The sequence below is a fragment of the Humulus lupulus genome, chromosome 3 (genome assembly GCF_963169125.1).
Source record: "Humulus lupulus chromosome 3, drHumLupu1.1, whole genome shotgun sequence".
NCBI classification, from domain to species: Eukaryota; Viridiplantae; Streptophyta; class Magnoliopsida; order Rosales; family Cannabaceae; genus Humulus; species Humulus lupulus.
The window spans coordinates 134,861,438-134,884,933 of NC_084795.1; the positions used below are offsets into that span (position 1 = coordinate 134,861,438).

Below are 23,496 nucleotides of genomic sequence, written 5' to 3' on the forward strand. Positions count from 1 at the left end.
GTAGGAATCGATGTGGCCTCTGTTGCCGGGGGGACGTTCTCGCCATGCCTCTCGCGGCGATCATTGAGTACATCTCTCAAGTCTTCTTCTCTTCCCCGCTGCTCGCTACCCCCGAGCCGATTGAAGACATTATTTTGTCTGGGCTGCCCCCCAGCGTCCTGTCTATTTGGTTGGTCATCTTGAGGTACCTGGCTCCTGCTTTTACCTCTTTCTCCATTCGTCCCACTGGCATTTCCCTTGCCTGAGTCAGCCTCATTGTATCCGTGGCCATCTCTGAACCTCGATTGGCTATGGTGAGATCAACTGTTCCCTCGAGGTCCGTTCCTAGCTGAACCATCCCGAGCGTTAGAGGATGGCTTGCGCTGGTCGTGGTGTCCCCGTACATCATTGTGCCGTGGGGGGCCCCAGACCGCAGAGCCTAACTCTGAATCTCTCCTGTTGCCAGGAGGGTACTGACCTCTGTTCGGTAGGTTCGGCCCATCATCCCTACGACGTCTAGGGCTGCAAGGCTGATGCTTGGCCCTATTCTGCCTCTGTCGCGGGGGGTTGCCCCGAGTAGCTTAGGACGGTGGGTGTGCTTCAGGATCTTGTGGGACATCGTCATGGGGCATCTGAGGCTGCTCGGGCCTTTGCGGACTCGAAGGCTGGATCGGTGGGCTCGGGTTAGGACCCCTCTGGGGTGGCCCATTCACCGGTTGGTCAGGCTGCGAGGCAGGTGCAGTCTGATTTCTGGCCAATAGCAAGGCTGCTTCAAGGGCTGCCATGGCTTCGTTCTGGCGGCGGTCCACCTCCGCCTGCCTTTCGCTCAATTCTGCGCGCTGCCGTTCAATCTCCTGCTGCTGCCGCGCCATAACTTCAGCGGCAGTCTCCTGACTGGCTCTCAGACTAGCCAGCTCTTCCTGCAACGCGCCCAGGGTACTCTTCAGTGTTGCATCATCCATTTCCTCCTCCTCAAAGTCCAGTTGTGGCTCATCTTCCGCCATGCTTGCAGGAGGAGGAGGAGGTGGCGGGTTTGACGGTGCAGCGGGGGCCGTCTGTCTGGTTTTCTTTCCAGCTTTCGCCATTAGTTTTCTCAACGACAATAAATCAAGCTCTCAATGAAAGCACCAGAATGTTGACCCAAGATTTGGCCAAATGACACGGAGTCAAAATATGCTTGATATGAGTGAAAGAGATGAGAAGAACGTGATGACAAAAGTAAATAAAACACAGTAATTTATAGTGGTTCGGCCCCAGGATCTGGTAATGACCTACGTCCACTTAGAATGATATTGATATAAAAATCAGAAGAGTGATCAAAGAACTGAGGTTCAATGAGTTTCACTAATCTCTGAAGAACAATACAAGTTTACTAGGAGAATTACTATAGTCTCAAGTGATTCAAAAGCCAAAAGTCCCCTCCCTTGAGCTATCTCTTGCTATTTATAGGCTCAAGGGAGATTACAAGAGATTGTTACAGATATTCTCTCCTGAATAATCAGATACCCAGAAGATTGTATGAGATAAATTCGGGATTCATAAAGATCTTCCCATAAATGTCGCCTTGTACACGGAACCATCGACCAGACTGGTCGCGGGTAAGACAGGCTTACACTGCTTCTAATGTGTCCTCTGGTCGATACTCTAGCAGACGCTTCCAGGTGTCAGCCACGTGTCCAGGGATTACTTGCCACGTCATCAATGCTAATTTTATGGATAACATTGCTTATAAGTCAAAAGAGAAATATTGATTTAAGTTTTCACTTATAAATTTGAGAACTTGTCTCAAAATTAATTTGGAATTAGTCTGACCTACCCTAAGGCTGGTCCATTGATGTTCAAATTAATTAATCGTGGAATTAGTAATTATTTTTTATGTGTTCTTTAATTGTTGTATTCATGCATCACGTTTACTATTCCGAAAATTATTGATATTTATTATATGCATAAATTCATTTTGTTTATTTATTTATCCCAGCAAATATGTCTATTGGTGAATTACACACCGATGCCTTTCTCAAATCCTTGGTTTTTGAACCTGAAAATATGCAACATTGGTTTCAAGGCATGTTGACCATTTTTTCTTATAAAAATATGATGTCAACCGTCTATAACAAACCTCCAACGGAACCACCTTTGACTACTAGCTATGAAGCAGAAGAAAAATATGCAAATTGGATGAAATCCGATTAGTTGGCTTGTTATTGCATGCTTTCAACAATGCCTGACGAAACAAAGGAAAAATATATACACTATGACTCAGCACATGAGATGTGGCGAGCAATGACAGAGGAAGTCTTTGCTAAGTGTCATCGTTTATATCAAACAAAATAGGTAAATAGGATTTACATATATTTTTCAACTTTGAATAGTAGATTCAAATAATATGAATATCATATTCAAATTTTTGGATAGTAGATTCAAAAATATATGCCACTAATCTATTTTTATTTTCCTTTTGCAGAATCAGATCCCTGAAAAGGAGGAAGAGACTGATGAGGATTTTAATAGCAAGTAAAGAGATGGAGGAGTTTGAGAGTAGTTTTATTTAGTAATTTTATTGTTAATTGAACAATTTAAATTTCTTTATTTTGTTTAAGAAATTTTAGATTTCTTTAAACAAAGAAAACTACAGTCTAGAAATTTAGTTTATTATTAGTAATTTTGATTATTAATGTTTCGAAACTTATTTCTATTTTTTGCATAACATTTATTTCTTTTATTAATAAATTAGTTATTATTTAAAGAAATTATCTATTTACTTGTTATGCAAATGCTTTGGGATAAACAAAATTTACATACTTATAATGAATGACAAACTGTTTATAATTCTGAATTATTTAAAACAGCTAATCATAGACCTATTAAACGACAAAAGACTAATTCTGATAGTGAAACATATCTGTGGCACTTGAGATTGGACCATATTGGTCTAGACAGAATAAATAGGCTTGTAAAGGATGGTCCTTTAAGAGAACTATCTATTGGATCTCTCACTGTTTGTGAATCCTGTCTAGAAGGCAAAATGACCAAGAGACCTTTCTCTGCTAAAGGTTCAAGAGCCATAGAAGCACTCAGTTAGTACATACGGATGTTGTGGTCCACTTAATGTACAAGGAAGAGGAGGTTATGAATACTTTGTCACTTTCATTGATGATTATTCAAGATATGGTTACCTATACTTAATGCAAAGAAAATTTGAAACTTTTGGAATGTTCAAAGAATTTCAAGCAGAGGCTGAAAAGCAATTAGGTAAATCACTAAAAGCTCTTCGATCTGATCAAGGAGGAGAGTACATGGATTTTGAATTCGAGGACCATTTGCGTGAGCATGGCATTCAATCCCAACTCATAGCACCTAGAATTCCACAGCAAAATGGTGTTTCAGAAAGATGGAACAGAACGTTATTAGATATGGTTAGATCAATGATGAGTTTCTCATCATTACCACTATCATTCTGGGGCTATGCGATTCAATGTGCTCTATACATATTGAATGTTGTTCCATCTAAATCTATCCAAAAGACACCCATAGAATTATGGAATGGTTGTAAACCTAGTTTACACCATTTTCAAATTTTGGGGTGTCCTGCACACGTGATTAAAGGAAAGACCGAGAAGTTGGAATCACACTCTGAAGTGTGCATGTTTGTGGGATATTCCAAAGAGACTAGAGGTGGAATTTTCTATAGTCCAAAAGAAAATAAAACATTTGTATCGAAAAATGCAACTTTTCTTGAACATGACTATGTTAATAACCACAAACCTCGCAATAAGTTTGTTCTGGAGGAGATGGTCTCAAATGAAGTTGCAAAGTCACCAGCAACAACCAATGAAAAATGGCAAGAGGAAACTGCTAGTTCTAGTCAGAATAGTAGAGAGCCTCGTCGTAGTGGGAGGGTTAGTAAGCAACCCACACGCTATGAACATGAAGTTCAAATGCTTATGTCTGACACAAACAAAGACGATCCATTGACATTTAAAGATGCAACGAATGATTCTGACAAGGACAAATGGCAAGAAACCACGAACCAAGAAATGGAATCGATGTATTCCAATTCTGTCTGGGTTCTTGAAGATCCACCTGAGAATATCAAACCCATTGGTTGCAAGTGGATATTCAAGAAGAAAAGAGGAGCAGATGGGAAAGTAGAGACTTTCAAAGCAAGGCTTGTAGCCAAATGTTACACACAAAAAGAAGGGGTTGACTATGAAGAAACCTTTTCTCCTGTAGCCATGCTAAAATCCATTCGTATACTCTTGTCCATAGCTACATGCATGGATTATGAGATTTGGCAATTGGATGTCAAAACAATTTTTCTGAATGGCTCCCTTGACGAAACCATTTACATGTCTCAACCAGAAGGGTTCGAATTAAAAGGTCAAGAGCAAAAGGTTTGCAAGCTTCTTAGGTCCATTTATGGACTCAAACAAGCTTCTAGATTTTGGAATCTTATATTTGATGACACAATTAAAACGTTTGGTTTTGAACAAAACGTTGACGAACCTTGTGTCTATAAACAAATCAAAGATGGTGTAGTAGTATTCCTCGTTCTTTACGTAGATGATATATTACTGATTGGAAATGACGTAACATCATTATCAAAGGTAAAGAATTGGTTAGCTGAACAATTCCAAATGAAATATTTGGGAGAAGCCAAGTATGTTCTGGGCATTAAGATTCTTAGAGATAGACAGAACAAAACTTTGGCACTGTCTCAAGCAACTTATATTGATAAGGTGCTAGAACGCTTTAAAATGCAAAACTCTAAAAAGGGTGATATGCCAACCCGTTCTGGAGTATTCCTTTCCAAGGAGCAGTGTCCCAAAACACCTCAAGAAGAGGAAGACATGAGACAGTATCCCTATGCCTCAGCAGTAGGCAGTCTGATATATGCCATGTTGTGTACAAGACTTGACATTTGTTATGCAGTAGGGATAGTCAACCATTGTCAATCCAATCTTGGATTGAATCATTTGACTGCAGTGAAGAATATTCTCAAGTATCTTAGAAATACTAGAGACTATATGCTTGTATATTCAGGTGGAGACCTGAACCCCACTGGTTACACTGATTCTGATTTTCAATCAGACATAGATAGTCGGAAATCGACTTCTAGATCAGTGTTTACTCTTGGAGGAGGAGCGGTAGTCTGGCGAAGTATTAAACAAACCAGCATTGCAGACTCCACCATGGAAGCCGAGTATATAGCGGCTTGTGAAGCAGCTAAGGAGGCTGTGTGGCTCAAAAAGTTCTATTCTGATCTGGAAGTTGTACCAGATGTGGATAAGCCACTAGTCCTATACTGTGACAATAGTGGGCCAGTATCTAACTCAAAGGAACCACGAAGTCACAAGAGGGGAAAGCACATCGAGAGGAAGTATCACTTACTAAGAGAGATAGTTCATCTAGGAGATGTTGAAGTTATGAAGATAGCTTTAGAGCATAATCTTACAGATCCTTTCACAAAGACTTTATCCATAAAATCTTTTAAGGAGCATGTAAGAAACATGGGAATGAGAGAGATGCCTCATTTGCTTTAGGGCAAGTGGGAGATTGTTAGGAATTGTGCCCTAAAAGCATATGTTTTATGAAATAAATAAATAAATTGAATTTGTTATGCATATATTTTATGGACTATATTATTCTGTGATAATATTATGTAAATATTAGAAAAATTCCTAAGTTCATATATGTGATCTCAAACACGTATTGGTATCGGAGGATTGTGTTTGAGATAAATGAACTTGAATAGTTCGCAGTAAAATAAAGTTATGGAATCTTTAGATTAATTACTGCTAGTACGGTCCACTAGTATTATGAATACATGTGATCTAGATCCGGATCACTAGTGTAGTAGGACACTTTAGTGGAGGTGCTTTATATATTAGAGAATATATAAAACTGGACCAGATATGTTTTTTAATACTTAGTTAAATACCGTTTCGAAGTATTAATTAAATATATCAACTGATGATCATATGCAAATAGATCTTAAACCTAAAGTTACTATGAACTCCTATTTATGTTATATGAGTTCTTTGATTCACTTGTTAGGGTCTGTCAGAATGATCAGGCTAGAAACTTTTGTTTTGGGAACTCATTAATGTAGATGGTTGGGGACATAGTATCCAGATATGGAATCTATGCCTTCTCACAAGAGATTGAATAATGGTTCTCTTAAGGGTTGACTTTTGGGACTGAAAGGTTATTGAGCTCAAATTCATAATTTAGTTATGAATTAACCTTCACTAGTAAAGCGAAACAAGAGATAATCAAAAGGGTAAAACGGTAATTTTATTCCCGATTAATTATGACCATTATTGGAGGGTCAATTTGTATGCAATGATTATATCAATGGACGCTTTATAATTATAAAGTACTCAATAAATGAAATGTCTATTATTACAAGAGTGTAGTCTCATATTTATAGTGGAATAGTCATGAGATTAATAAATTAAGATTATTTAATTAAAGAGTTTAATTAATAATCTCAAATTTATTGGAGCTTGGAATTATAGGTCCATAGGTCCTCATAGCGGCTCTATCAACATTATTCAAGGTAAGAGTTGATATGAAGGGAAAAATAGTTTAAAGACATATTTAAGAAGAAATTTGTTCTTCTGGCAAAATATGCAATTATATGATTAATTACAAATTAGTTGTAGTTAACAAAATTAATTAATATTTAATTATTGTATAATTTTCAAAATTATATTAAATAATTAAATTAATTTAGAAATTTAATTAAATAATTAATTAATTATAATTTTCGAAATTATAATGAATTAAATATTTATTTTCGAAAATATTGGATTTAATTAATTAGTAGAATTAATTAAATATCTTTATTTGAGTGGGAGATAATAATCTGATAAGTTCAAATTGGATTTGAATTTAAAAGATTAATATTTATTCCAATAATTAATTATATTTGATAATTAGTTAAAAAGATGTTTAATTTAAATTTGAATTCAAATTTGAATTAGTTATCAGGTTGTTAGATCTTATCTCACAAAGTAGTTTGAATAAATAATTAAATAAAAATAGAAAAATCAAATATCCCTAAAATAGGGGTGGTACACGTGTACTGCTATTTTTCAGGGATAGGATTTTCATTTTTATTTATTTAGTTAATTAATCAATTAATGGATAGTTCAAAAAATTAGTTTTTGGATATTTTCATTAATAAAATAATTAATTAATTAAAAAGTAAATTGTAAGTTGGTTACAGATTTATTTTTTAAATTTGAATATTTTCTTTTTTAAGTATGACTAATCATAAAATATACAGATAACTCAGATAATTAAGACAACTAAGTCTATTCGCTCTGTGAAAAATAGAACGATATTTTTCTCTCCCTGAAAAATATAGAACCAATTCTCGGGCCTATTCTCTTGATCTCATGTGTTGAGTACATTAAGTAGAAATCACAAATAAACTATCATTCATTCTCTAAGTGCCCACACACTTCTTGAGGTGTAGAGAATGTTGTGGAAGATCTTGGTGTGAGTACCTGGGAGCAGCTCGGATAGGAAGATCATTCTAATTACGAAAAGATTGCAAGGACACTTGATAGGCTTCAAGAGGTATGATTATTAATGGATCGGCATATTTAAAGGTAGTTTAAATATGTTACATAATTTTTGTTGTACATTAGGCCAACCCCACCACCTTTTTGCTAAGTATTAGGAAACTCATTCCTAACACAACCAAAGTGAGGTTGTGAGGAATCGAACCCCTTACCTCTTGAAAGGAGTAAGGATTCCAAAACCACTAAGCTAAAGAGATAAAGTGTAAATAATAGGCTAGATATGAAGGCCTATTTATAGAAACCATAGGCTCATCTTAGCCATCGAACCCAAGGCCTGATCAATGGTCAAGGAGGGGCCTTGGCACTTGCCTTAGGATCCGTGAAGCACAATGATAGGCTCACATACACCCTCAAAATCTCGCGGACAACCCAAATGCATCGTACCTTGAAGTCTACAAGAGAGCCGGAAGACTTTCTCGTAGACTGGGGGGCAAGTGTGAACACCGCAGATTGCCATGATCCTGAAAGACCCAGGCCTCATGCAAGGCCTTCGCGAGATTGACCTGTCTCACCCCATGCAAGGCCCAAGCTCACTTCACCTTGCTTACCTCGATGAAGGTCCTATGGACCCGTTCCTAGGTGCCACGCACCCAGGCACCTCGCGCCGCCAGCCGTGGGCCCAGGCACCTCGCGCCACTAACCGCGCACCATCTCGCGAGGCCACACCTCTATGATATAAGTATATGCTCCGCTGAAGAGGCCTTTCTCTATTTTCTAAGGAAGGTGCCACCATCGGGGCGTGACTCCCACATGCTTATCTGACTCAAGGCTACAAAATCCTCTTATATTTAGAAAAGTATAAAGGGGCTTGGAGCAAGGGTGTATCTTGGATATACGAGAGAAACCTTCAGGTACAAGGTACGTGTACGCGAATAGGTTGTACGACCATGAGGAGCACAAAGGCGTAACCCTGACATCCATCTCTGGCAAGTAATGGAAGTACGAGGAGTGGTGACATGGCTTGCATGTCTCTGACCATATATCAAAGTCGATACCACAACCACCTGTGCCACTATGTCTGATGCCACTTGTACTAAATAAGTAATGGAGGCGTTCCTATGGACCCTGACCATGTACCAGAGCTGACACCATGACCTTCTGGACCACTACTACCTGTGCCACCACACTGACAACGTACTTGTGAACAATCTGGTCCCCTGGGACCACAATGTATTAGGGGCCATTAGAGCCCACTATAAATGGATCCTCACTTCATCATTGAAGGGGGTTGGAAAATTCTTGTACGATCAGATTAATCTAAGGGCAATATACGAGTTTTCTTTCTATTTTCTACTTGCAATTTTCCTTCAAATTTCTATAAGTTCATTTGTGTTCATTGGATATTGATTTAAGTTTTTGAGTTTTACATTCATATTTCGTTGACGAGTTCTTACTATCAATAGTAGTCACTTGGGGCTTATAGTTGCTTAGATAACAAACCCCAAGATTTTTATCATTATCGTGGTTCAGAGTTATGATTTACCCTACCTAGATTAGTAGACTGAGGACCTAGATGGGTTATCATATACTACCTTGTGATCTAACCTACCTTGATTAGTAGACTGAGGACCTAGATGGTTTTATCACATGCTACGGTAATGAGTTAATGGCCATTAATATTGTAGTCCTATATGATATACATTTTTACGTTATATGTCTCATGATATAGTCTTATGATTTATGATATATGTTTTTAGTAGATTTTCCTTGCTGGACATTATGCTCATTCCTTTTATTTTAGGTGGAACAGGAAAATGAGCTTGGAAGGCGGGATGGATTCATGGTAGCTTGGCATGTGTATTAGGGATGAACTGATTGAATGAACTGCTGGAAGATTGAGGATGAAGTTATTTTAAGTCTTTAATTTATGTATTTATTTTCCGCATACAGTTTTGGACAATTAATTAAAGATTTTGTTTTCTTTATGTTTTTATGTATTAAACAATGGGATCTCGTACCGTATTTTGGATTTTTAAAAAATTTCTAATATTTTATGTATATATGTATTCCAAAATAGTAGTTATGTTTAGTAGTTTTTAATGGTCCGAGGTCTAGAATTAGTCGGGGCATTACCATCAGTTTGCAGGCCACCATGGTGAAATTTAAACCGGGCATAAAAATACTTACAAATTAGATGTTTGATCAAGGGAAGTAATTATAGCTCCAAATGTAATGCCCCGAATTCCCTAATGTGGTTTAATGGTTGGACTAGTAGGCCGGGGGGGCCATAATTGTTTAATTATGCCATTAAATGTGTTTATGCATGTTTATGAGAATTATATTATAATATAATGTTAATTGTATGCATGTCGATGATATGTGTTGAGACCACATTATGATGTGGGTTTGTTGGAGCTATTCGACATGAGACGATCTTAGAATATTGATTAGCGGTTTAGTCACAACAGGTTTAAGTGTCAGGACTTGGGTTGAGTCTCGGGGTGATTTTGATGATTAGAGCGTTACCGGGGGATAAAGGGTAATGGGTTGTGAATTATTGGTGTTTGAGATTATTGAGGATAGCGAGAATTGGAGAGCGTTAATTATGATTAACGAGATAGGAGGGAAGTACCAAATATGCCCTTGGGAGTCTTTAGAAACTATTAATTGACCTAGGGGTAAAATGGACATTTCACCCCTAGGATAGATATAACCTTTGACAGCTGAAGAAGAAAGTGGAAAAACAGAGTATGCAAAAGAGTTCTCCCGTACCTTCTTCTCTTCACCTTTCTTTGTGGTTTTTGAACCAATTTTGAGGATTTAACCTTGGGAAGCAAGCCTTGGGAGTTTGGGAGTTTGTTCCACCGTTGAAGACCATCATAAGCCAAGCTTTGGGTAAGTTTCTAACCGTGGTTTTCTCTGGTTTGCCCTGTTCTAGTTTTACTTTGCAGCTGAGATTTCTAGGGTGAATTCATGGTTTTGTTGGGAGTTTTGGCTAGGGTTCCCATGCTTGTGATGTTTGGGGTGTGTTAGAATGGTTTTTGGGATCATTTGGCATCAAGAATAGGATTTGGAAGCTTGGAAATCGAGTTAGAATCGAAGGAGTTGAAGAAGGTCGGTTCGGGGGAGATTGGGTTTGGAGGTAGCGCTACAGCACCCACCTTAGGGCGCTATAGCGCTCCTCAGGAGGCTTTCTGGCACTTGAGTGGTTCTGAGTGTAGCGCTAGGACGCTAGGGGTTGAGCGCTGTAGTGCTACCCTGTTCCTTCTAAGTCCCGTTTTGAGTGTTTTTAAGGGTTTTTGACTTGGGGTTTCAATCCTTAAGGCCCGGGATCAAATCTACTCACCGTGTGGGCATGTTTCGAGGTCCCGAGGGCGGTGCTTAGGTTAAGACCCTATTATTGTGGATTCTCATTAATGGAGGTTATAATTGGTTGTGACTAGGTAACCGCTAAGGAACTAAAAGATCGATCGTTCTCAGGGGTCGTCCTTATCATACTTCTCGCTCGAACCTAAGGTAAGAAAACAGTGTATGAATACAGTTGCACCCTGTATAGGTATATGACATGCATGGTTTGATATTGAAGCATGTTGGTTGATATATGTGGACGTGGGTTGCATATTAAATGCTAATGAACGCTGATTACCTGTTTATGACATTGACTAGTCAGGGACCGACTCTAAAGTCGATGATCACGCATTGAATGGCTCTATGGCATTAATGCGGGACCGACCCTAAGGTCGAGGAACTTATAAGCGCTTGCCTGGTCTACGACCAAATGACTATAGCCAAGGTATATGACCCCGGTGACCGTTTGTCACATGGCTAGGGGACGTTGTCCATAGTTTCGACTCTAGGGTCGAGAGGAAGGTTATGTTGGTGACTAATCACCATGCACCTGTCCTGATCAAACTTATGAAGGAACTTCTTATCAGTTAAGCCCTAGTGACCCTATCGTCACATGGCTAGAGGGAGCGATGCTCATTATTGTGACTTTTGGCTATTGTCACCTACTCGCTTGGACTGTTAGTCCTGAATGGTTATTATGATCGTTGTTAACATTATACCATGCTTTATTGTGTTTTCTTGCTGGGCCTTGGCTCATGGGTGCTTTGTGGTGCAGGTAAAGGGAAAGAGAAGCTCACCCAACCCTGAGTGGAGAGCTTGGGCGATGTTGTGTACATACAGGGCTGCTTGACCACCACGGTCAAGGAGTTCTCAGAGGGACTAGGGGTTTACCCTATTTTTGCCGCTTAGGCCGGCGGAGATTGTAAATTTGAAACAGTAGCGACTCTTTTGTATTACGAACTACTTGTAAACATTTTGAAAGGCTCATGAGCAGTTTGTTTACTTAATGAAATGCATCCTTTCCTTTTTACTGGTTTTCCACCTTAACCTGATAATAACACTTAGATCACGTTTTTAACCAAAGGACTCGGGTAGCAGGTCAATTTTCTGGTTCACTGTTCACCGTAACTGTTCTGGGGTAACCAGGGCGTTACACCAAAGATAGTAGCCTGAGAGCTTCTGAAGAATGGGAGAATGCCGAAGGTTTCTGAATGTGCTCTGCGAAGAAAAGGGAAATTTTTTTAATGCAAATGTGGTGAGGTTCAAGTTTGTTTCTCATATTTATACGTAAACTTTGGGAACCAATCTGGGCCACTCAATTAGGTCAGTTCAAGATCCAAAGGCCAAGATTAAATAACCCTTGCGGTGGCAAAAAGTTGGCAGGACAATTGTCACAACACTCGAAACCCGAACAGGTACCTATTATAGATGGACATGTGTTTAGAGCTCGAGTAGTGGGTGGACACGATTTCATATGGCAGAAGCCTAAAAGCCCTTACTGTGCGTGTCAGAGATGATGTCATGCACGAGCAGAAGCTTGGGGAGGAAATGTTGTACCCCAAAATAAACACAAAATGAATCACTCAGTTCGAGGTATAGCTGGCAGATAAGCGCATGGAGAAAGCAAATAGGTAGAATATCTAGCTAACTCTATTGTGGAAGTTCGAGTCAAACTTTGTAGCACGACAACTGGATAATCTCCAGGTCGCCTCTTGCGCCAATAACCTAGTTTGAGATGTGTGATAGCTAGATCGCCTTCTAGATTCTCTGAACTTGGCCTATGTCAAGCTCTGTTAGCTCTTTGACATCCATCTCAAGGGAAGTATTCTGCTCACGGAAGCCTGATCATGACGTACAGTAAAAGATCCCAAAAGACTCAGAGATCCCTTATATGCTTATTAATGCCCAGATTTTATTACACATTTATTACTTGAGATAACAGATGTAAATTCCATAGGCAATCATATCTCTATGTAAATGGGAGATTATCATGATTGATTATTTACTATATTTATGCACGCGGTTACCCAAAGGTATCCAGGAAAACCCTCTATAAATATCAGGGGAATTGACAGGAAAAGGAGCTGTTTCTTGATATACAGAAACTCTGCTAAAATTGTATGAAACAATTTCACCCAGAGCATTAAAGAGATTAATAAGATTGTCTCGTGGACTAGATGAATTTTTAACCACTGAACCACATTAAAGTGTGAGTGTTTGAGACATTGTTCATTTGATTAATTACGATTTAGTAAGATAGCACTAATATCTCTGATGTCGGATTTCTTAATCCACTGTTGGAAAAAAACTGCGTCTACCGACTCTATTACACGCCAACTACAGTGCATGCATTGTAGTTGGTGTGTAACACATCCCTGATTTCAGGGATATGTTCCAACTATTTTTTTAATTATTATTTAATAATTATTTATTCAAAAGTATCTAAACATGATAACTTATTTATTAGATTAACTAAAGAATAAATATTATTCAAATTCAAATCTTATTTGAATTATCAGAAATATCTTTTTCACATTATTTAAATAAATAAAATTAATTATCTTAATTATTTAAATGCTATTTTCGAAAATACCAAAATAATTTTTTGAAAAATATAATTAATTAATTAATTTGTCTCAATTACATATTTGACCCTGAAGAACAAATTTCTTCCAAATATGTCATTATCCTAATTTTTCCCAATTTCAACTATTACCTTTAATAGTGTTGATCGGGGACCTATGGACCTATAATTTCAAGCTCCAATAAATTTAGATCATTAATTAAAACTCTTTAATATAATAACCTTAATTTATTAATCTCCATATTATTCTACAAAAAATATGAGACTACACTCTTGTAATTATAGACATATATTTATTGAGTACTTTTAAAACATAAGTGTGTCCATCGATTTAATTACTACATACAATTCAATCATCTATTAATGGTTCATAATTAATGTAGGAATTAATCACTGTTTAACCTCTTTAATTATATCTTGTTTCCTTAAGTACCATTAACTTTACTAGTGAAGGTTAATTCATAAACTGATTTATGAATTTGAGCTCAATAACCTTTCAGTTCCAAAATCCAACCCTTAAGAGAACCATTATTCAATTTCTCTTAGAAAGGTGTAGATTCCATATTTGTATATTATGTCCCTAGTCATTTACATCAATGAGTTCCCAAAAAAAAAGTTTTCAGCCTGATCATTCTGACAAACCATAACGAGTGAATCAAAGAACTCATATGACATAAACAGGATTTCATAATAACTTCAGGATTAAGATCAATTTGTATATGATCATCTTATTGATATGTTTAATTAATACTTATAAAGTAAACGGTATTAATAAGTATTAATAACATATCGGGTCACGTTCATGTATAACAACTTTATACAAAGTACCTCCATAAAGATTTCCTACTACATCAGTAATCTAGATCTAGATTACATGTATTCATAATACTAGTGAACCATGCTTATAGTATTTAATCCAAAGATTCCACATAACTTTGTTTTACTGCGAACTGTTTAAATTTGTTCCCTACAATCTTAATCTTCTCGTACCAATACAAGATTGTACTCACAATAACGAATTTGGGAATTTCTTGATATTCATATAATATTATTCTAATAATAATAATAAACAAACAATATATGAAAAAATTAATTTTAATTATTTATTTCATAAAACATTGTTCAAAACATATGCTTTAAAGAGCACTAATCCCAACAACCTGCCCATTTTGTCTGAGAAGTCCAAAGACAAGTTTTCATGTCGTGTGGGGCTGTTCGGGGTTGGCTTCAGTGCGGGGTTAGGTTTGCACTAACATTAGTCTTCTTCCTTTTCGACATATGATGGAACTTTCTGACTCCTTTCGTAATATTGAGTTAGAAAGAATGCTCACAGTTTTATGGAGACTTTGGTTTCGTAGAAACAAGTTTGTTAATGAAGGGGTACTACTAAAAGATGAGATGGTATCTTGGTGGGCTCTTGACTACCTACATTGCTACCAAGATGCAAAAAATTCTACCAAAGACAAACACTTCCATACTCAAGACACTGCTAGTAGGGAGATACAACATTGGAAGGCCCCCCTTTCTCATCTATTGAAGGTCAACTCAGACGCAACCATATCTCCTCAAACCAAAAAGATTGGTCTTGGCATGATTTTAAGGGACCATCACAATATTGCTCTTGCCTTAGCCATTTAGCCTTGGTTCGCAACATTCCCTCATGTTATTGCTGAGGTGTTGGGCATACTTAAGAGCCTCCAATCGTGCAAAAATCTAGCATACTCAAATATCATCATGGAATCAGATTGTCTTCAAGTGGTGTAAGCTGTCAACAACAACAATACAGACCAATCCTACCTTGGTTCCATCATTAAGGATATCATTGACATTTGTAATGAGCTTATTGTTATATCATTCAAATATTGTCCTAGAGTCGCAAATAATGTGACACATTCCTTAACTAAGTTAGCTCTATCAATTGATGAACATATGTTATGGCACCCTGGGCATCCTATTGTATTGACTCTTGTACTTAAGTCGATGGCAATTATCAATGATATCCCTTTGACACTTTTTTTCCCTCTTGAGCTTTTTCCCAAAGAGTTTTACTCTTGAGGGTTTTGCTCTTGAGGGTTTTAATGAGGAAAAGTATTTCCAAAAACAGGGGGCGAATTGATGTTGTTTCATAAATATAGGGATGTAATTGCAGAAAAAAAAACCATCAAGGATTGACAAATCACTTATCACTTATAACTTAGGGACAAGGACAAAAAACTTGTTTTTCCTCTGAACTATAGCACTTAAAAATTTTGCCCCCCGAATTTTTTTGCTTGGAAAAATATCATCAGAACTATAGCACTTGTAGACTTTTTCTCATTCCGTCCAGAATAGTAATAATTTGCTGATGTGACAGTTACACAAATGTTAAAAAAAAATTATTAACTAATTGATTTTAAATCAGAAACAATAAATAAAATTTATTTTAAAAAATGAAAAATTAATAAAAAATTATTTTAAAATTTATTGAATTATATAAAATCCAAAAATAAAAATAAAAATCAATAAACATAATTTTTTTTAATCCAAATATCATTTTCAAAAAACCTAAAAACAATTTTCTAAACTATATTAAAATCTTTAAAGTAAATTAATTAAAAACGCTATCGAATCTATATTTCAAATGTAGATAATTAAACACATTTAGAAAACGATCAAACAAAAAATTAAAAATTTTAATTTAATTTATTTCAAAATATAATTTAGTTTAGTTTTAAAAAAAAAATTATGTTTGGAATAAAAATTAATTATGCTTATTGATATTTTATTTGTTGGATTTTATATAATTTAATAAATTTAAAAAATAGTTTTTATTAATTTTTTTAAAAATAATTTTTTATTTATTTTTTTAATTTAAATTCAATTGATTAATAAAAAATAGTTTTTAATATTTTTTAAGTGACACGTCAACAAATCGCCACTATTTTGAACGAAATGGACAATAGTCTATAAATGTTATAGTTCGGGAAGTATTTTTGCCAAGAAAAAAAAAATTGAGGGGCAAAAGTCTATAAATACTATAGTTCAAAGAAAAAGATATTTTGTAATGGCGACAATAATGTTAAAAAACCTAATATTAATTGTGTTTAGCATATCTCTCTAGAGTTCAAAAATTTATAAGCATATGCGCCTTAGCTGGCTAGCCTTTTAAAAAGCCTTAAGTTTAGTATTTGAAGATGACTCATATTTTGTCGCATTATAAAACCTGCTTCTATATTTGGGCTCAGACTGAAAAGAAAAAGACGTGTCGGGTTTTCATATTAACGTTTCAGATGATCTTTGAATTAAAAGTTTTTCTCGTTGAACACATTTATATATACATATAATCATTTCATTTGTTACTACTAATAATGGTTTCAAATGTCAATTTAGAATAGTCACAGAGACGAGTATTTAACATTTTTTGTTTTGTATTAGTTGTTCGAATCTAAAAAAACATATGATATGGCATTGCTTTTCAATCATAAAGAGTGGCATTTCGCTGAAAATGACAGTATTTTTTCTTTTTCGAATTAGTAATGATATTGCTGGAAGGAAGAAAATTAGAGATCATTTATTACTACACCGGTCCACCAGGAACACCACAATGATATTTTACAACATACACCAATTTTCATTGTATCTATACCTCCCCTGCTACAACCATATAAGAACACCCAAAAGGGCCAATATACTTCAGAATTTTTTCCAATCACAAGAAGATAAAAAATATATATATTTATTTATACAAACTTTTTTAGGGTTATTCTACCCAATCCAACAACTTATTCTATATACTTCAATTGGATATTCTGCTATTAAAACGTTAATTTCATCATTTAAAAATACTCTATCAATAAGGTCATCCGGACCATACTAAATGAAGCTTAAATGTTCAAAACTTTTGACCAAAGTTGTTATCAATTTACTATTATTGTTATTATTTTAGAAAAGAGAGCTATAGAGAACCTTTTTTTGCTACTTAAAAGGAAAGCAATTAAATATTGAATAATGTATCGCCCATTGTTATTGTTTTGGTTATTGAAAAGTTTAGCAGTTCATCAAACCCACCGAGGGACCAAGGTTTTAAAAGTTTAAACTAGCCACACCTATTGCTATTTTGGTTTTGAGTTTAAAGGTCTAAACGTTGTGAGAAGTCAGAATGAGACAAATGGGGTTGAAACATTTAATATGTAGGCAATAATACCTCAATATAAGATTAAAACATACACTACACGTAAATGGAAACTTGCAATATTAAGCATGAACAGGGAAAGGTTTAGTATAATACAAATTACAAAATGGGATGGAATCTCTATTGAAAGGGTTCCCACCTTTTTGGTGGAATAATATTTGATATGATTAGATTTCTAGAAAGAACAACAAAGGAAAAATAGATATTCTCTGGACCACTTGAGAATAAAAATGGATGACTCAAGTAGTATGATACAGAATCATGCAACAAATGAGTAATAGAACAGAGGAATCTAACTCAAGTGGAAACCTTTCTAATCCCTTCCCTACTCCTTGTAATCAAGATCCTGTTTGCCAAAGATCAATGGGAACTCGTCATACTGCTCGGAGAAACCATGTTTGTCAGCCACGCTTTTCAAAGACTCGTAAACTTGGTACATAGAAGGTCTATCCTTGGGCCTAGAAACCACACAACTGCATGCAGCTTTCATAAAATGCAATATTTCATCGTCGTCACCTTTCCCTGACAGAGCATTGTCTATAGCATCTATGCTTCGACCAGAACTTATCAACTGATTCACCCAATCTACCAAGTTCCCCTTGAATCCTTCTCCTCCATGATACACCTCCAATGGTTTCTGCCCTGTAACTAATTCCAGAAGCACTACTCCAAAGCCATAAACATCTCCTTTCAGAGATGCCACCATTGTGCTTGAGTACTCGGGAGCAACATATCCAAACTCTCCCAAATCTCCATTTACGAATGAGCTATCATTAGAATCACGAGTACCTACAAGCCTTGCCAACCCAAAATCTGTAATCCGAGCTTCAAAATCATAATCAAGGAGAATGACATTGGAACTAATGTTCTGATGCATATATGGTGGTTGACATGAATGGTGAAGCCATGCCAAACCTTTAGCTGCACCTACTCCGATCTTGAGCCTTGTGGGCCAATCCAAAAAACCATACTGACTATTAACGTTACCACTTCCATTCAACTGAGAGTATAAGGTTCCATTATACATATGCTTATAGACCAAAAGCTTCTCTTCTTCCACAACGCAGAAACCCAATAAGGGCACCAAATTTGGATGCCTAAGCTGCCCCAACCTGTTCATCTCCGACCTAAACTGCTTTTCACCAAGCTTGCAAGCATTCAACCTCTTCACGGCAAGAGCTGACCCATCAGGCAAAACGGCCTTGTAAGAGACCCCAGTTCTAGTTGAAATCACAATGTTTTGGGAATCAAAATTGTTGGTAGCTACCAACAAATCAGATAACCGGACCTTAACAATGGGTTTCTGAAACAAAGAGACCTGGGCTAGTTTATGAGCCTTCAATAAACCAACCCAACCACCAAAGTCCTTACCACCATCAGAAACATTAAAACCTCGTCTTTTTCGACTAACTCTAACGAAGAACCACCACCAAAGAGCAAAACCCAAAATCAGGGACACGGCGGCACCGATAGCCCCGGCGGCGATGATAATGCCAAGGCTTTTACTGCTCAACCCACCACATTTAGACCCAAGAGGCGCACCACAAAGCCCACTATTCCCTTCAAACCAATCTTTCTCAAAACTCGACAAATCAGACGGAATCGTACCCGTTAGATCATTATTGGCCACCGAGAACTTCTTCAACCGTTCGAGCCGGCCCAGCTCGTACGGGATCGAACCGCTCAACCTGTTACCGTCAAGGATCAGGGTGTTGAGAAACTTACAGTTAACAATCTCAGGTGGGATCGAACCGGTGAAGCGGTTGTTAGAGAGATCTAAGGTTACCAGATAAGGCAACCAGGTACAGATTTGGGGAGGGATCGAACCAGAGAGCTCGTTATTAGATATCTCAAGGGTTTGGAGGCTCCGGCAGAACTTGAGAGGTTCCGGGAGTTGGCCAGAAAGTTCCATATTCTGAAGCTGGATGCTGATGAGGCGATTCTCCTTCTCGTTCCAGCAGGAAACTCCGACGAGCTTGCAGATTGAGGGTACGGACGCGTTTGAAAAGGCCCATGCACCGAGTTTCCCTAATGGGTCGGAGAGAGATTTTCTGACGCCTTGAACGCACATAACGTCGTCTTCAATGGAGAAGACTAAGACTGAAGCTATGAGAACGAAGCAAACGAAGACGATCTTCATGGCGTTTTTTCTTTTCTTATTTTTTTTTAGGATAACTAAGTTATGGGCTTTGGGTATTATGTCAATTTGGGAAAACGGGAAGTTGCAGAGAGAACGGAGGAGAAAGTAGTAGTGAAAGAGGTGGTGAAGGGTGAGAGAGATAATCGGCCATTGACAGTGAGGGAAGCTCAGATAGATAGAGAAAGAAATAGACAAAAGCAGGTGCAGGTTTGACTGGGTGTCGATTTTTAGTCAGTTTTCTTTCAGTTTCTGATTTGGCTTCTTCACCATATTATTTTGCTTATTTGATTTGTTTACCTTTTTTACTTGAATTTTTTTTTGTAAATTAGAGTTTAGTATTATATTATGTATATGTTCATTTATTAAATTACCAAAAAAAAAAGTCACTATTACCTTTATAGTTAGTGACCAACACGTCCGGGGAATTCGCGATGAGTGTTATCATTTTCTCCGTTTATATTTCTAATCCCTAATTTCGTCTCATTTCTGTTTATTTTGGGGGAGAATCTCTTATTAGAGCAGAAAATTACTTATTTAAAAAATAAATTTTTAATTAAAATTTTAAAATAAAAATCATAAATTAAAATATTTGACAATATTTATTATTTAAAATATTAAACACTATCCTAAATAAAATTTAAAATATTAAAAAATTTACTATTATACTAAAAAAATACATAAAAAAAATAAAATGCATATAAAATATTATAAAAATATATAAAAATTTAAACGGGTCTGTCGGAGCGGGGAGTGCTATTTCCGTTTCCACCCCATTTAACATTCAGTAAATAAAAATTATCATCGTCTCCGCTCCGTTACCCATTTATATGTGAATTTTCCCCGCCCCATTAGGGACAGGTCCCGCGGGCCTCATCCCTATAAAAAATATGTGCATCTCTATTTATAGTCCCTACATAATGGATTAAATACAATTTAGCCTCACTGAACTGTTAGTTTTTTTTTTTATTTTAAAACAAAAAAACAATACTACTATTATTTGTCCTTCCTTAGCAAAAAATTATTATATGATTTGTGCAGTAACTAACATTTTTCAAAAATAAAAGTTAATAATAATCTGCATGCTTTTTATCATACTTCAAATAGCTGGCACATTTAAAATAAGGTATATTATTATTTCTCTTAAAAATTATATTATTCAACATCAAATTATATCCTCTGACACTTGGGAGTGTAAACTTTTATTATTAAAAAGTAACTTTTCATACTTCTTTGTAAAATAATTTTTAAGATGATTGACAGTGATATTACACATGATCCAATTATAGCTTTAAAGTTCTTTTACAAATAATTGAAAATACAGTATTTCATTAAAAAAAATTTATTATTAAAATGGTTTTTCATTTTTTTAAGTGTAATGAAACACAAAAATTATATTGAATTTTTTTTTTAATGAAGCAGCATTCTAGATGGAAAATAATAAGACAAGTGGAAAAAAACATTAAGTATTTAACTTTTTAAAAATAATTTACTAAGAATAATAAGGAAGAAAAGAAAAGAAACAAATTTTTTACGTGGTTCGGTAGTTAAATCTACTTAGTTTACGAGTCACTTTTATTAAAATAGTCTGCGTTAAAACTTAAAAACAATTTCATAGAATTTCAGTACAGAATTTGTGCGCCCCCCTAAATGACTACAATCTAGGCTATTTATAGATCTAGTTTATAAAATATTTTTTCCCTTAATCTTAGGGAAGTTACATAATATCTATTGTGAATTCAAAATACAAAAGAATTAATAAAAATATTATATGATATATTAAATATCAAATATCCCTTAAGAATAAAATTGTTAATATATGGCTATAACAGATCCACAATTATATGTGTTGACGCGATTTTTCGCCAACAGGAGATTAATAAATCTAATAAAGATAATAATGCTTATTTGTAAACCGTAATGAGATAATAAGAACCCTTCCATACACACACAACTTTTACGTAGTTTAGTGGTTAAAATCCACCTAGTCCACAAGACAGTATTATTGCTTTTCTCTCACAATTTCTGTAGATTTTCAGTAATACAAAAGGCAGTCCCCTTCCCTATCTATTATCCCTGATATTTATAGGGGAATTTCTTAGACAAGTTTGGGTAACCGTGTGAATAAATATGGTATACATTTACATTGGGATATGATTTGATAACATAATAGAATATACTCCTGCTATCTCGGATAATAAATGATAGATATGCAATACAACCTAGGCATTAATGAGCGTATAAGGAGCCTCCGAGTCTCTTGGGATCCTTCAGTGTGCGTTTTGACCAGGTTTCCACGAGCTAAATATCTAATCTGAGTTGGTGATCAAAGATTATCTGAACCTTAGCTTAGATTAAGCTCAAAGCGTCCAAGGGTGGGTCTGGCCATTATAATTCTCGAACTGAATTGTTATCCTAAGAGGCGACCTGATAATAACCTGTATGTCATGTTGTCGAGTCCCAACTCGAGCTGCTCACATTATTGTTAACCAAATGTTCTACTTGGTTGCTTTTCCACTTATTCATCTGCCAGTTGTACCCCAAGCTGAGTGACTAGACTCGTGCTAATTTTTAGGGTACAACATTTGCCCCCCAAGCTCCTGTTCGTGCTTGATGTCATCACATGCATAATAGTTGTCTGTAATTGGCGTCCGTTTGGGTTTCAAGGACTGTGACAACTGTCCTGTCAACTTTTTGCTGCCGTATGGTTCATTTAATCTTGGCCTTTGGATCTTGAGCTAACCCAATTGGATGGCCCGAATTAATTCCCATAATTTTCATATAAATAGAGTGATCAGACCTGAACCCTTACCACCTTTGCATTCAAAAAGTTTCCCTTCAAAAAGAAATTTTCCCTTTTTCTTCTCAAACTTCTCCCAAAAACCTTCATGGTCTTTCAGACTCTTAGAAGCTTTCAAGGAGCTTCCTGTGGACGTATCGACATTTCCTTTGAATCGAACATATAAACTGTAAGTATTTCCTCATCTGGTTTTAATATTTCAATTCTTTATTTTCTAGTGAGCTTTTTACTTCGAAAAAGGCTCTTTGCTCAATATCGTTTAGGCTATGTCTGAGTGTAAATAGGAAATATTATTTGGTTTAGGATAAATGAACGATACTAGGCTTGTTTAGAAATAAGGTATTCATAAAACAAGGAGAATTTCCTGGGTTTTACAAAGAAAATGCTATCGGTAAATCGATTAGAATATCTGTTTGGATGTAGAAGCCGAAAGGGTTTTAGGTTTGGTTCTGGGTAGCTTAAGGGTCACGATTCCTTAAGCAGTTTTGCATTAAATCGCTTTCAAAAGAAAAGTAGTGGGTCTGACAAGTCTGACACACGAATCCCGAAGTATTAGGGAATTTCAGGAATTCAAAGCGCGTGGCCTAGGACCATGCGTGGAACCACATGTTGAGGCTAGAACACACCTTAGCTCATGTAAATTTTAAATCCCAAAAGTAAACCACTTAAAACCTTGGAGCTTTGTACCTCCACAGCTGTAACTAGTCATTGTCTTAGCTCGCCACTAATAGGCCGTTTTATTGTCAGGCGAGCTAAATTATGCCCCCCCCCCCCCCCCCCCCCTCCCCCAAAGAAAAACGCCACGAGCTCCTCTGCCTAGAGTAAGAATAAGTGCAAGCAGGTCTGTAACGCCCTGGATAACCAAGACCGTTACACTGTGTGTTTAAAATAGTGCAAGACTTGCTAATCAAGTCATTCAGACAAAGTGTAAGTTCTATACCA

The 23,496-nt window shown here is 36.3% G+C and overlaps 1 protein-coding gene across 1 annotated transcript; it reads right to left on the reverse strand.

Annotated features, from left to right (window-relative positions):
* Positions 1–17,585: 17,585 nt before the first annotated feature.
* LOC133823167 (probable inactive receptor kinase At1g27190) lies at positions 17,586–20,017 on the reverse strand. The gene has a single exon (XM_062255778.1). The coding sequence runs from the start codon at positions 19,755–19,757 to the stop codon at positions 17,943–17,945; it is 1,815 nt and encodes a 604-aa protein (XP_062111762.1). The 5' UTR covers positions 19,758–20,017; the 3' UTR covers positions 17,586–17,942.
* Between the last annotated feature and the right edge of the window lie 3,479 nt (positions 20,018–23,496).